General features: G+C 28.6%; 1 protein-coding gene across 1 annotated transcript; it reads right to left on the reverse strand.

Moving 5' to 3' along the window:
- Nucleotides 1-2,395: 2,395 nt before the first annotated feature.
- On the reverse strand, nt 2,396-4,685 carry LOC108748591 (luciferin 4-monooxygenase). Its single transcript, XM_018486831.1, is given in 8 exon segments — nt 2,396-2,545; nt 2,621-2,892; nt 2,966-3,220; nt 3,294-3,474; nt 3,550-4,043; nt 4,136-4,340; nt 4,474-4,587; nt 4,674-4,685. Coding segments are annotated over 8 exon segments (1,683 nt in total).
- Between the last annotated feature and the right edge of the window lie 10,458 nt (nt 4,686-15,143).

A 15,143-nucleotide genomic window follows, 5' to 3' on the forward strand; every position in this document is an offset into this window, starting at 1 on the left:
ATCCATATAGATTGTATAAATCGCACTTTGTAACTCGTATAAAAGGTTTAATGATAGTCGAGATAATGTATGCAGAAGGAATATTGCAAACTTCTACACATCTATAGAAAGTCACCGATGCGAAAGAGATTATACTTATTTATTAATATTTTTTTCTAATACGAAGAAACTGTTTTGTATTTATATCTTTTAAAATTTTGATGAGAATTGTGCGAAACTTTCGTAAGCTTAAATCGTATATAGTTCAGCGCAGATTGATGGAATGTTTTTTTATGACGTTTTTCATACGTACATGCCGAGGAATGCAATTTATTGCAGGTGATTACTTTTGCGCGCGCGCGCGCGCGCGTTTATCTGATCTTCCATCTTTTATTTGCGTTTAATTCGCGCAAATGTGAGACGTTACGATCGACGATAGATTGTTATTAAGCTTATTTAGCTTCATCGCGGTGACATTGCGCGAATATCCGCGATATTCTCTCACATTCGTCGAGGTGAAAAGATTCGTTGCCGACATATTTTCGTGATTCTCCTCCTTTCATCCATTTTTTACGCGATGTGATAATCAAAATAATTTTGCAAAAATATTTACCTACGCACATATTATATTATTGTATTTTTCTTCGTTAACGAGCTTGAAAAATTAATATTGCAATTTATCATTAAGGGAATCTGATACAAGACTTTAAAAATAAAAAATTTTAAACTTTAAAATTTTTAATTTTATTTTACTATACACAGAGAGAAATCATTTTGTACGTAGCAACCAAAATTTTGTTGATATGTGACTAACAAAAACTTCCTTATTTTTTCATTAAAAAATTCTGTTGTCCTAACTAAAATTTGATTATCTTAAATTTTGATTAGAGCGACAAATTTAATTAGAATAACAAAAAATATTTGTTAAAATAACCAAATTTTAATTAGAACAACACAATTTTTAAATGAGAAAATAAGAAATGTTTTTTAACCACGTGTCAACAAAATTTGATGGTACAGTTTTCTTAGTATAATTATAATACTATAACTTGATATCAAAGATTTGTGTACATATTCTAGAATATTCGATTTAATGGAATCTTATCGGAATAAATTTATACAAAGAAAAATTCGCGCAATGAATTTTTTATCTTCTGATTTCGAATTCGTAATATTTTATGATTGGATGCGATGATATTCGTTCTAATTATTCATATACAGTACCAATAAAATATTTCGAAAATGCTTATTACTTCTCAAGTTATACAGTTCAGTAATTATACTTGCGATATATAAAATTTTTTATTATTAATATATTTCTTACACAAAACAGAAAAAAAATCATTATTTAAAATTAAATACTTTAGTCTCGCGAAATCTTATATATTAATAAATATCATTAAAACACTTTTGTTATCGTAAAAATTGCGTTATCGTAAAATTTTTGCGTCATCATAAAATATCACATACGAACATGCTTATTAGAGAGTTCCATTATTTCTATACTATTTATTAGACTTTATTTCAAAATTATTTATTTCTAATGGCAGATTCTTCAATTTCAGCTGAACTTTCCAATGTCAAAGCATTTATAACTTAGGAGTAAAATTTAATTCTTAAAAACTCTATGCGTGGCAAAATATGGCATATTCAGCTTTCTTTTCCCAATGCTTTTTCAATTCTTCTTTTGTTGCTTATAACTTTTTTATCAATAAAAATACATATATTTACTTGATACCGTTATGTTCCTTATACTTGGTTTTTCATTATTTGGTTAACTTGAGGTAATCTTAATCTGATGTTTCATAATAGGCTTCATATAACGTTACTATAGATGAAGCCCATTGGATAAAACATCAGGTTAAGCTTAACCACAAGTTAATTAGATAATGAATACCCGGGTTTTAAGGTCTGACATTTTAATTGAAAAAAAATTGTAATAAGTATATTTTTATGAAAGTCATAAACAAAGTCGAATTGGATATGCCATATCCAAGTGCGTGGTTTCCATAATATGGTGTTTAATGATTAATAGTGGTATGGTTGGTAAAAAAGAACATTTTTCGCGAGATAAACTTTAGAGGGTTGAATAGCTCATCAAAAGTACAATTATTAATTATATCTTTGGATTGAATTTGTTTCAATAAATTTATAATTTTAATTTAAGTTACAAATTATTTATATATAATTTTAGAAATAAAAGTATACAATTATACATATATACATAGAAATAAATTTAAAAATATTTACAGAAATAATAAATATTAATTTTAATAATAATAATAATCGTCTTTTGAACAGAAAAAGCCAACTCACTGAATCATTGTCAGTCTAATATTGAAAATGATAATTGATAATATTTTTTTTTTTTTTTTTTGATACTTTGCATATAAAATCGTCGCCTTGAATATTTTTACTAATTAAATGCTTCGTGAGCAGCTAGTATTCGATCGACTTTTCCATTGGGAAGAAGTGGCATGTCTGTCTTGAAGTGCAGACCTCCGCGCAGATTAAAGATATCAGGCAAATTCTCTGCTACAAATTCTTTCAATTCGTCTTCCGTCACCTAAGACACAATAACGTGAAATTAAAAACGATAAAAAGGTTTATTCGACAGAAAAAAAAATAACCAGCTTTGAACCTCTACACCGCATTTTTCCTTAACATAGGCTACAGGACAATGACCATTGGTACTATGTGGCACAGATCCTACAGCGACTCCTGACACTGCTGGATGTCGTAGTAACATATTCTCAATTCTTGTAGGTGAAAGATAGAATATTCTATATTTAATAAGATCCTTTACTTTATCGATGACGAAGATTTCGCCATCTCTATTATAATAACCATAATCTCCGGTATAATCCCATTTTTCACTAGCTGAAAACATGTAATATTATATTAAGTATTTTACTTTATTAAGCTTTATGGCGTTTATAAACCAATATATATATATAATATATATATATTAAAAAAGTTGGTATACTGAGGCTTGATTTTATATGCTCGATAGTATTCTCTTTTGCTCGATAGTTGTAACAATTTTGCAATTTACACGTCTGAGGAGAGCACCACTTGAACATAAATTTGTACCAGATCATGCCTGTTCTGCATGGATCAAGTATTTTTTCCGAATGCATATTGGTAAAATGTAATTGAACATTTTTGGCTACATAACCGCTAGATCCGAGCTGCGGATAACCTCGTTGGTAAGCCGCAATTATGCATATTTTTGTTATACCTAATCAATGCAACGATTATTAATTTTAGATAATACATTCCTATCATTAACAATTGGTTTAAGTTGTACATACTGTATACTTGAACGATAGGAACGTTTATAAATTTATCGCGGAGTTCTTCTTGGGCGTCACTGAAATTCATGGTTGAATCATCGATTACCAATTCCTTCAAGGAAGAGATATCATACATACGGATATCGGTACAAAACATATTTTTGTTGCACATTTTGTTTTCAAGAAATAACCATGAAATCTGATATATATGTAAATATCTTATATTAATATTTCATTAATTTTTGAAGTAAGATCTTGATTCTTTTTATGTTACCTTATATTTCTCTATCGTTTCGTACATGGTTTTATCTGTGAATGTTGGACACTTGATTACTGTCACATACGAAAGTATACAACGAACGGTCAAGATCACACCGTAACCCCAATTTAAAGATGCATACCATAGACCAATGTCACCAGAAAACATTACGGGTACCTCCTGGTTCGACGGATACGTAAGTGCAACATAAGGAATAGATATTTTACTATCAAAATATCCAGTTGCACTGTGAGAAAACATTATCGCTATAGTATCCATTGGTTTTATATTCACGCAGGAAAAGCTATCAATTTTGGTCTTATCAAAATCATTATTCAGAATTGATTCAAGAGAATCGACACCTTCAATTCTATCAAAAGTAATGATTTTTGGGTCTATATTTATTTTGTTTCTTTTAATAGTCGATGTGAAGAACTCGTAATTGTCACTATCGATAAAGATAATATCTGGTTTATATATGAACAGAAAGTACATAATACGTACGTCATCTAAAAAGATTTATTGTTTACTAAGTAAAAAGTACACAGATATATATAAACGTTAAAATAAGTTATTGAATTTTAGAAAAAGATCAATGTACCTTCCATATACTTTTTGTCCCATGGATTAATAATAGCCCCGACATATAAACTCGCTAGAAATGGTATATATTCGAGCATTTTATGACGTGTGCATATTGCTATTATGTTTTTTTTACAGCGTAATTGTTTGAACCATAATGCACATTTAACACTGTTCTCCCGCATCTGCTGATATGTAGTTTGCTCTTCCGTCATTGCATCTATCTACAATATGTACCAGTCGCATAATGTTAAAGATATTAATATATTAATATTAATATGTCTTATCAATAAGATATTAATCCTTTCACTATTTATGAAAATAGTTAACGTAACAAATAAGCTTTATTGTTATTACCTGACCGACAAAATTCGGTTTAGATTCGAATGCTTTCAAAATCGTATTTCCAATATTTATATTATGAAGTAAATCTTCTGTTCCGGATAATAAATCAATTTTGTTGTTAGACTTCTAAAAGATGCACAATAATATTGTTAATAAAGCTTATATTTTAACTAATATACTACGGTAGATTTTATTATGTATGTATCTGTTACCTCAGACGTCATATTGCTATTAATTCTTTAGATTAATAATAATACTAATAGCACTTTTTATCACACGAATGTTGAGTAGCTCTTCTCTCTTGTGTCGCAACAAAGACTAAGTTTAAATTTCTTCTAATATTTATTTCTATGTGTTTGCGATATAGTTAAAAGTTAAACGAATCTGTTTTGTTTGGAGAGAGATGTCCTTTTAATCGCTTGTTGTTGATGTTACATGACAATATTTATTACTATTTTGAATTTTATTTTTATATTCCGTATCTTTAGTAGCCAATTTATTTTCTAAATTGTTTAAACTAGGTTTATGCTATTAATTTAATATGTCTTGTCACTTGTAGTTTAGAAAATTTTATCTCGATAAATATGAAATATGTTAACATTATAAAGTTGTATAATGGTATATTTCAATATTAGTCACTAAACTTAATACAATATATATATTATTTATCTTTACATGTTATTTCCCATAACTACAACAATAAGAATGCAATTAAAATTTAATGATTTTTCTCCTTGATTGAAATTCATATCTCAATTTAACATGAAAATGATTTTAAGTTGTCAATAAAAATATTGTCTCTCTATATCATATGAATTTATGAAATCAAAGATGTACACAGGGTTATTCATAAGAAAAAAATGTTCCTGATCCATTTATTTTTTATTGATCGATAAGACTATCTCAGTTTTTGCACTTTCAAAATCTTGACTTCGTTAAAAGTAGAAAGTAATTTGTATGTATTTGCAAAAAACCTATATATCTATTTATATTATTTAATTTAACAATTATGATTTATTATTCTATCAAATATTTTTCACTTTGATAAATCACTGATAAAAGCTTGAAATAATTATTGTCACATCAGTTTCGTAAATTTCAGTATATTAATTAATATAAAATAAAAAACGATGATACATTTATATAATCAATTAGCTGATAGTTTTGTACTTTCTGATAAGTTTTACGTAAATAAGGAAATATGAGATAAAAAATCAGAATTTTTACGAGAAGATTAAAAATTGCGCGTTTTAATAATTATATATATAAATTTTATAATATCTCATGAAGATTATATATTTTCATTAGATAAAAGATATTCTAGTATTATTTTATTTTAATCAGTTTATTAATGATCATTTTTTTCATTTTTGAAGTTTGTTTTTTGCAATAAAAATTTTTTTCAGAAAATTGATTTTAATCAATGATTTATAATGCACATTTTTCAGTTTTGAAGAATTATTTATTTAAAAGCATTTCTATGAAAAAGCTATTTCGTGTTATTTTATTTTATAACCTTATAATTTTAATATATAAATGTATTATCTGTTATACTTTCTTGAAAATTAGTCGTGCAGTTTTTCCCTTTTTCTGCAATGAAAATATTTGATTTCGTTATTTAGCCATTATGAAGACCGATTTTCCCAATTCATTGCATCGAGGAGAACGCTCTTTACAACTTTTTTATAGACGGACTTGTGAAATTAATATTTATTATTGGAAAAGTATATTGTTACGAATAAATTACAGACAGTGTATTTTATACAAAAACTCTAGCCCTTACGATTTTATTCTTTATTGTATTAATATAATTACTTTATATTAATTATGCATTATATTACATTGTAATTATATTAATATAAATATAATTATAAAACCGAATATATAATTATATTTGCTGTATCTACTCTATACAATATGATTATTTTTAAATACATTTATAATGCATGTAAAGTTTTATATTTTAATAATAAAATTTTGCGAAAATCGCTGTTAACCCTTTTATTTACAAAAAATATACCGTTTGTCGAGCGTAACAATGTAATATTCCCATTCGATATATCATTCGTCATTAATCGTAACATTTACCATAGTTTTATTCAAATCTTTAAGAGACAGTAATTTTTAAAAATGTACAATAGTAAAATTACCCTCAAAAAAAGTACATAATCTTTTGTTACATGAAAAATAATCCGTGATGGAACTTCATATTTTCAGTATTATATTGTATTATATTGTTCAGTATTATATAATAATTAAAGGTATTTTTTACAGATAGCGTCGTATTATTATCATAGTATGATATTATCATTTATATATGTATGTCTATTCATCATTAAAAAACTAGGATGGCAAATAAAGTATAACGCCATTATCTTTATCGTTATTTTTTTATCATGGCATTACATTTTTTATGACTGTAAGCGTGAATAACTAAACACTAAGATTGTGCTAAGGTTGGAAAAGTTACTTTGAAAAATAACTAGGATTATTATAACGAAGTAACGGAAGTAAGAAAAGTAATGGCGTTATAAGTTATCTGCTATTTTTATAAAAGAATAATAGATAATATCGTCGATAAGTAATATCGTCAATACAATGCTCAGTCATTAATTTTACATATAAATTATGCTTGGATCAATTTTTCTATTAGGAAGCCGTTGAATTTCGTCTGTAACGAAGCTTCGCGGAGTTTACGACTGTCAGGTAGCCCGTTTGCCACAAATTCCATTAGCTCTTCTTCTGTCACCTAAGCACAACGTAAACTTTTTATAAATAATTTTTTTTTACTTTACGAAAAGAAAAAAAGTTTTAAATCTTTGCTTCCGGTTTTATCTCAACATAAGCTCTCAGATGCTGACCATCTTTAGGATGTTTCACAGCTATTACAATGGCCTCAGATATAACCGGATAGCATAATAGGAGATATTAGATGTTCTTAAAGTAATCCGGATGCTTTCATATATTACCTTACTTTTCTATCATCTTTACAAAATTTTCCGTGCTATTTACGACAGATTTTATCGCTGTCACATGTGAAAGTATGGCATGGACAGTCAAAAGCAAATCATGCGTCCAACATAAAGATTCGTGCCATAGGCCAATTTGGCCAGAATATATATGTATCTGTCTGAGTTTGAATGAAACATAAATGCTATATAAAGAATTTCTACCTTACCATCTTTGTAATAACCCGTTTCAGAAGACAAAAATGTTCTAATTGCTGTATCTCTTATATTATTTTTCTCGCAGGAAAACTTGTCAATTTGATTCTTGACCGAAGTCGTCATTCACAATAGTTTCCAGGGAGTTAAATTTGCAGGTTGAAGATTCAACCTCACCAATGGTGATGATAACGTTGATATTCTTGCTGAGAACAGATATTAAAACAGCACTTTATATTCTGACGAATGCTACGTGACTAAGTTTTAAATTGTATTAACCGATACAATATTTGTTTATGATTCCAATGTATAAGTGACCTCATGCTAAGAGTTTAGTTAAAATACTTGGATAAATATATGTCTGAAATGATTGAAAGAGAAGAAAATATTTTACTGAGAGATACCATATCAAATTCAATTAACATTTCTATAATAAAATCTTTTTCATTCTAATATCGATCTATAATAAATTATTCGTTTTAAGCTCTTCTGTTTGTTTTAATCTCTAAGTTTCCGTTTTAAGCCTTTTTTATATTCTATGTCTCTACTGTTTACTTAATTGTTTGTTTACAAACACTAAAGTATTTGTTATTGTATCTGTTGATTATATTCTGATTTATTTTTTCAACAACAGTTGTTGCGGAAAAAAAATCTCGCTTCTAATATCATCGTGGTATCCATAACAAACTTAACAACAAACGTATCACCTCCACACAACAAATCTTATGGCATTTTCGGCCCAACCGGATTTGCACTAATTTGGGTAGAATTAATGATATTTCGTGCTCTCCTATTGATAGAGTGTGTAACGTCAACCAGCAAAGCATTTTTCAACCCAGCTTGGTGCAAACTCGGTCATGTCGAAAACGTTATTAGTAGATTTTTAATAGGAAAAATTTATGTCGTTAGCGATGATTCGTTTCACATCGACGCCTTGCTGTTATATACGAGATGAAGCAAAGCCGAGGTTGCATATTTCGGCGCTCGAGATAAAATGCGCCTTTTAAAATAAAGAAATATTTTTACAACATGTAAAATATAATAAAAAATAATATTAATGTTAATTTTAGTAGGAGTACTAAAATTAATATTAATTTTAGTAGGAACGTACAGTTGCATATAGAGGTTACGTGTACATATATGTGTATGTTATACAAACAAACAAAATATAATTAATTAAAAAATTATAATAAAATCAGTATATTTATTTTTAGTATTTTTAATATAGATAATATTAATTCTTGTAAAAATTCGCAGAAAATTAATTTTTTATTTAAAATACTTTTCGTGCTTTAATTTTAGCAGAAAAATTGTTAATTATTTTATTAAAATTTATATTCTCACATTTTATTTTTATTTAACACACAGCGAGCGCTCAATAACGAATGATAGCCACTGTTAGTAGTGAATGAATTAAAATATATAGACATTTATATTGCCATTTTTATGTCCCAAAATTGTTTGAGGCAAGTGCCTCATTCGCTAGTCCCTATTCTGACAGAATGTAATATTTTCAAGTATTGAAAATAATAGAACACGTACTTTTAGTCAAGCTTTATTCAGGCAATGCAAGATTACAATCGTGTAATGCGCTGAGACAAAAATCTCACTCAAACGACAATTAAACGACTTAATATTAAAAGTAATTGATTCAATTTTGAAGGTAAAATTTAGAATTTCTAGAAAAGGAAATAAGAATTAAGTAAGAGTCAGTGATTGAGAAATATATACGGATAAATAGAAAGTTCTGTCGGATAATTTTAGGAAGAAATTAAAAAGCTATTTTTTTTCTCTTTAAAATTGCATTCCGAATAGCATAAGAAAAGATTTCTTAACATTATATTAAGATTATGTAATTCTATAAAGTGTTGTTAGATAATCATCTCACGAAGAAGTTTTGTATCATAGAATCTAGAAATTCTAGCTGTTGCCACACTATACTACAGCACGAATTGTATTCCAAGCGGATGACAAATCGTGCGTCGAAACCCAGAATGAATTATACCGCGTTTTCGCGTGCATCTGATATTCTGTGGCCGGAAACACAGCGCGCGATGATAGATCTTCCTCTCGTTTTCCCACCTGCAATATGTCTAAAATGCATCAATTCGTCTTGACTCTCGAACGCTTTTATCGAATTAATGTATTGTGCTTAGATAATCGATTTTCAATTGCGGCACGCTACGGAAAGCAATATAGATTACTAAGGAAAATTTATCAATCCTTCACTATGTCGACTGTATGACAAAAATAAATAGATGAAAGTATAACAACATTTTAATTTATCGATATATGTATAATACGAATTCTATATTATTAGATGTATCTTAAGAATCTTAAATATCTATTATTAGGTGAATAGATTTTTAAACAAGACTAATTTTTTATTAATATACTGCTCATATGAATAAATGGTTTTTAATTTTTTTGTAATTTCTGATAAAATTCTCGTTTAATTTATTGATTTGTGAAATATCAATTATGGTATTCGTGCATTGCTAACTTCTAATTATAATTATTGAAAACGATAACTACATTTTTAAATCCATTTTAGAATTTGTGTCACAATTTAGGATAAAGTTCTACTAATTTTATATACCGTGTAATTTGAAAAATGTGTGAAAAGTACACGCAGTATGAAATACACACATATAACAGTATAAATACATATTAAACTATATACGTATATCAAAATACACAGCACACAATATTATGAATAGAATTATGTCTTGAAATCTGATATGAATTATAAATCGTCTAAAGTGAATTTTAGCAGAAGAGCATTTACTTAATATTGGTTAACTGTTTAATAACAATCAACCAAGTTCACTAAGATCTCATGGCCATCTGACCCTTCTGCCGTTAAGTTAGACGTGCAGAGGAGGTGCCTAAGCGCTAACTAACTAATAATCACGGCTTGGCCTGATGTCAGAAATACAACGGGGGTTGAACGATCGCGCGAGTTAAGACAATACATCAATTACCTGGTCTCGCCACTCGTTACTTTATTAGCCACCATTGGCTACTGTGTTCCCCATGACGAAAACGCGAAAAATAAAATCAGAATCGTACTGATAAGGCTTATAAAAAGCAGCTTGAAGAAAATGATGCTTCCATCAATGTTCTTTGAACTCGAATTTTCTGAAAAATTTAGAATAACTCAACGCTGAATAATCACCGCATCACTTTTATACACTTCGATTAATGAACAAAAACATTATTTATGGGAGTCTAGATCCTTTTTTCCTTTCTTTTTTGTCTCTTTCTCTCTCTCTCTCTCTCCCTTTCTCCGAAGAACTTATTTTACGTGCATCGTGGGCTTTGTATTGTATCTTCGAAGGCTTGAGTGAGGTAGTTTCAAAAGCGTAACATTTCCTAACAAAAGGGCACGTTCTAGAATTAGCCGAATACTATCTAATCCTACTTTAGTAGAACATATTGTAGTTTAATAATATTCTAAATAGAAAGAGAAGAGTGAGTCGACAATGGAAAGAAATATTCATTTAATAGTTTTGAAAAAATGATTGCAGAGTGACGATCCTTTTCATATGTAAATTCCATTGATCAATATTATATTGTTAGCAATTTGTGTTATTTGTTAATATTATAGTATGTCGTTTTTTTTTAATAATTAAAGGTATTTTTTTTTTAAAGAAAGAAGCTCATTAATTAATATCAAGTGAAAGTTACTCTAACAGAACTTCAATTTAATAAAATAAAACAGAATAAACGATACTTGATGTTGAAAATTTAAAGAAAACACTTATTTTAAAGAATTTGTGATAAACAAAATTTTTACTTTTATATGATATTAATTTCTATAAAGTTTTTAAAAATATCTAATAAAAAATGAAAATTAAATAAATAAATGCTTCATGAATTTTATTTCTTTTTTTTTATATTCTTTAGTTTACTATCAATAATTTTATTGCTCATTTATTACAACAATGACATAATTGAAAAAATATAATCTTTAAGAAAATAAATTTAAATGTTTGAAATCATTAAAATTTGATAATATTTTGAAACACAATTTTAATATAGTAACTAATTGTAGAGAAATAAATATATGTTCTTTTTTTTTCTTTATGTTTCTATTCTTTTTTTCTTGCAAGCATTAAAAAAAAATTCTTTTTCTTCTTTTTTAAATCTTTTTTAAATTGTACTGCAAATGAGCGATGTATCATTTTATTTATTTTACATTTATTAAATATGTATACACGCGCTTTTATTCAAGGATTTCAGTATTTCTTTACTTTATCTTGTATAAACGATACGATAATATAAGATGATATATCACGATCTCGCAGATCGTTTAGATTCAAATCACAATGAAGTGTGTCTTGAACGCCAGAGGGTTAGCTGCTTCGTTGCGCGATCGATCGATGTAAGTAGCGCGATTTAACCGGCCCGCCGGGGGTTTCGCGATGGAATTTTCCAAAATTCGAGAGAGCGCGGCTGAATGCCCGATGGGAATTGCAAATTCCCCGACAACCACTTCGGTTCCGTTACGAGCGGGCGTTTCCGCTCGCCTCCGTTCTCTGCTTCGCTTCGTACGTGTGCCACCCTCGTTTTACTGGTATACACATAGCTCGGTACGAGAGGCAGAATAAAGCCCGTGGCACACACAAAAGATATCTCATTGCACGCAGTTGCAAGTTGTAGCGCGTACTATCTTGCTATGGTCCAGAACAGTGCTAGCTTTATGTTTGAAGTTACTTGGATTATTGTGTGTACGATAATGATCTGAAATCGTTTTGTAGAAAACAGTCAGGTAAAGAACGTTGTTAAAGAAGGTTTGTTCGCGTTGCTTGCACTCTTTGTACTCTCCGCATTTTCACTTTTTCTCTCTTTTCAATGCCCAAATACAATATATTTATTTCACTTTAAGTACAAAAATTTTGGAGGATTTCAAGCAACGATTTAATGATTGCAACATTCCAGATATCTTAAACTAGAAAGAGATATCTGAAAAATCTCTTTTTTTTTTCTTATAAAAGGAATAGCGTGCACCCAACGTTAGTTGCGAATAATACTCAATAAATTAAGTAACCATTGTTATTTATGTAAAATTTATTTTTGTAATATGTTTAGGTTTAAAAGCAAATTATTTAAATTAAGAATAAATTTTTACAATAAATAAGAGATTAATTTCTTCAATTAGAAATCATCAAAAATAGCTGCATCTATAAATAATATATATAATAATTTTTGATAAAACTTGATAGAATTAAAATAAAATCGTAGTCTTTGAAAAGAGAGAAATTCTCGAATAAATCTGAATTGCTCACAATTTTAATTAAAAACGAGACTCACTAAAATAAATTTAAATTTAGTAAAAATTTAAATTTTACTGAAAAAAATTATTATAAAACTAATCTTTTAATAAAACAATAAAAAAAAGTATGATTGTATACTACGTGTTCCAATGTGTGAGAAAATCTAAATCCCAACTTTATCTTCCAATGGAATGGTGTTGCATTTTTAAGAATACAAGTATTTATCGAAGAAATAAAAATTGCTTATTTATCGTATCTTCGAGAATAGATATTATAAAGAAAATTTGGAAACATGTCTAACAGAAATAATCAATAAAAATTCTTTACAACACTACGTATTTCAGAAAAATTTTTCTTGGTTGATCGATCGATCCAAAAAATATTTGTAGAAAAGCATAGAGAATATAAGCATGAGAAATATTTCACAACGATCTATAGCTATCATAAAAACAAGACGTTATTATAAAAACGTGACTGCTACTCACGCGTGGCTGCATAAAAATTCTCGAATTCTCCAACCACTTTACTCGATACTCTCCCGTGTTATATTAATAATCCTTTTTTGCAATGGATACTTAAAATAACACAATTAATTACTAAACATTTTAAACTAACGTTATTAATAAAACTAAACTCGGAACTATACTCGCAAGGGAAACAGGAACAGAGAGCGACTTGAAGTTGAAGTGTGGCTGCCCTAATGTCGGAGGGCTATAGAGCTAAATTATCTTCTACTAAAAATATATTTACTAGTTTCACGAAAATCACTACTCATTTTTGAATAGCTTATAAGGTATTTAGACAGAGCTTCTTATTTTTATGCTTAGTTTATGCTTCGGTTTTAACCTGAAATCCTAAAATTCAACCAATAGGGCTGTCAGTCTTAATTGGTTCTAACTGAAATCTGTAGGTATTTCATTGGCTGAATTTTAGGATTTAGGATTAAGACCGAAGAATGAATCAGGCATAAGTTTAACTGTTTCAGATAAAGATGCTAATACGATTCTGATTGGTTTATGGCATTTTAAAACTGTACTTAAAACGGTCTTAAATATAAGAACCAACGATGAATACCAGCCTTACAAAAATCCAATTTAATACTAGCCAATTTACTGAAAAATAGTGGCTAATTACTATTTATTTGTATTATTAGAAGCAGTTGTTCAGTGCTTAATAAATAATTGATCACTACTTTCTAGTATTAAATTTAAGAGAATACTCATTTATAATACATTTCATGATTTTATCTAAAAAATAATTAACAAATTTTTTAAATACAATTAATAAACAATTAATATTATGACAAATTGACACATTTTGCACAATGATATGCATCTCATTACATTTTCAGAATACGTTTCTTTTTATTAACTGCTACAAAAATTTATTAAAGTTTGTCAGATCTAATTATGCATTTTGTCATTTTTCTCAGACACTTGACCGTAACAAAAGGGCTCGTGCCCTTTTGCACCATGTGCGCCATGGGCTTAAAGATGAACGGAAACGGAACGCGCTTAGATAGGGGAATGGGTCGAACACCGCGATTCTCTCCGTGGTGGCTACCCTATGAAATATTCAACGCGCCCACAGGCCAACGTCATTGCTTTTATAGGAACGCAACCGTCGACGCCGCCGTCCCGTCGCGACGAGCCGGCGTCGTTGTCCGTCGGCAGGATACGTTATTTTTCTTCATTTCCTCAACTATCACGCTCTCGTCTATCCACACGTTCGTGCTTAGCTCGAGACCTAGGTGCCGAGCACAGATACATAAACTATCGCGTTTGCGGCGTATACGTTTGCAACTTTCATTCTCTTTCTACGTCCGAATAGCTGTTACATAGCAAAAGAAAGTGCAACTCTTGTGCCTTTGGTGAATTTTGATACACGAGAATGTCATGTCTTTGTATGTGCTGTTAAAACTCATCAATAAAAGATTGACTTTTTGTTCACGGTACTTTAAAACTTTCAAATGGGCAGGTAAAACTATTGGTAAAAAAATGAGCAAGTAAATTGCGTAGTTAACTTAATTTTTATTTATGTAGAAAACAGGTTTAGTGAAATATTATTAGCTCATAAAGAGATAATTGAGATAATTTATATATTAGGTTTTGTAAAACTTTGGATACAAAAACCATTTGCAGGAAATTGTTAATAATTTGAGAATTTATGAATTAGACATAAATTATTAATATAGTAATAAAAATGTCAATTATATATATATATATATATATTTATTATA

This window comes from Trachymyrmex septentrionalis, unplaced genomic scaffold (genome assembly GCF_001594115.1).
Source record: "Trachymyrmex septentrionalis isolate Tsep2-gDNA-1 unplaced genomic scaffold, Tsep1.0 scaffold24, whole genome shotgun sequence".
Lineage (NCBI taxonomy): Eukaryota > Metazoa > Arthropoda > Insecta > Hymenoptera > Formicidae > Trachymyrmex > Trachymyrmex septentrionalis.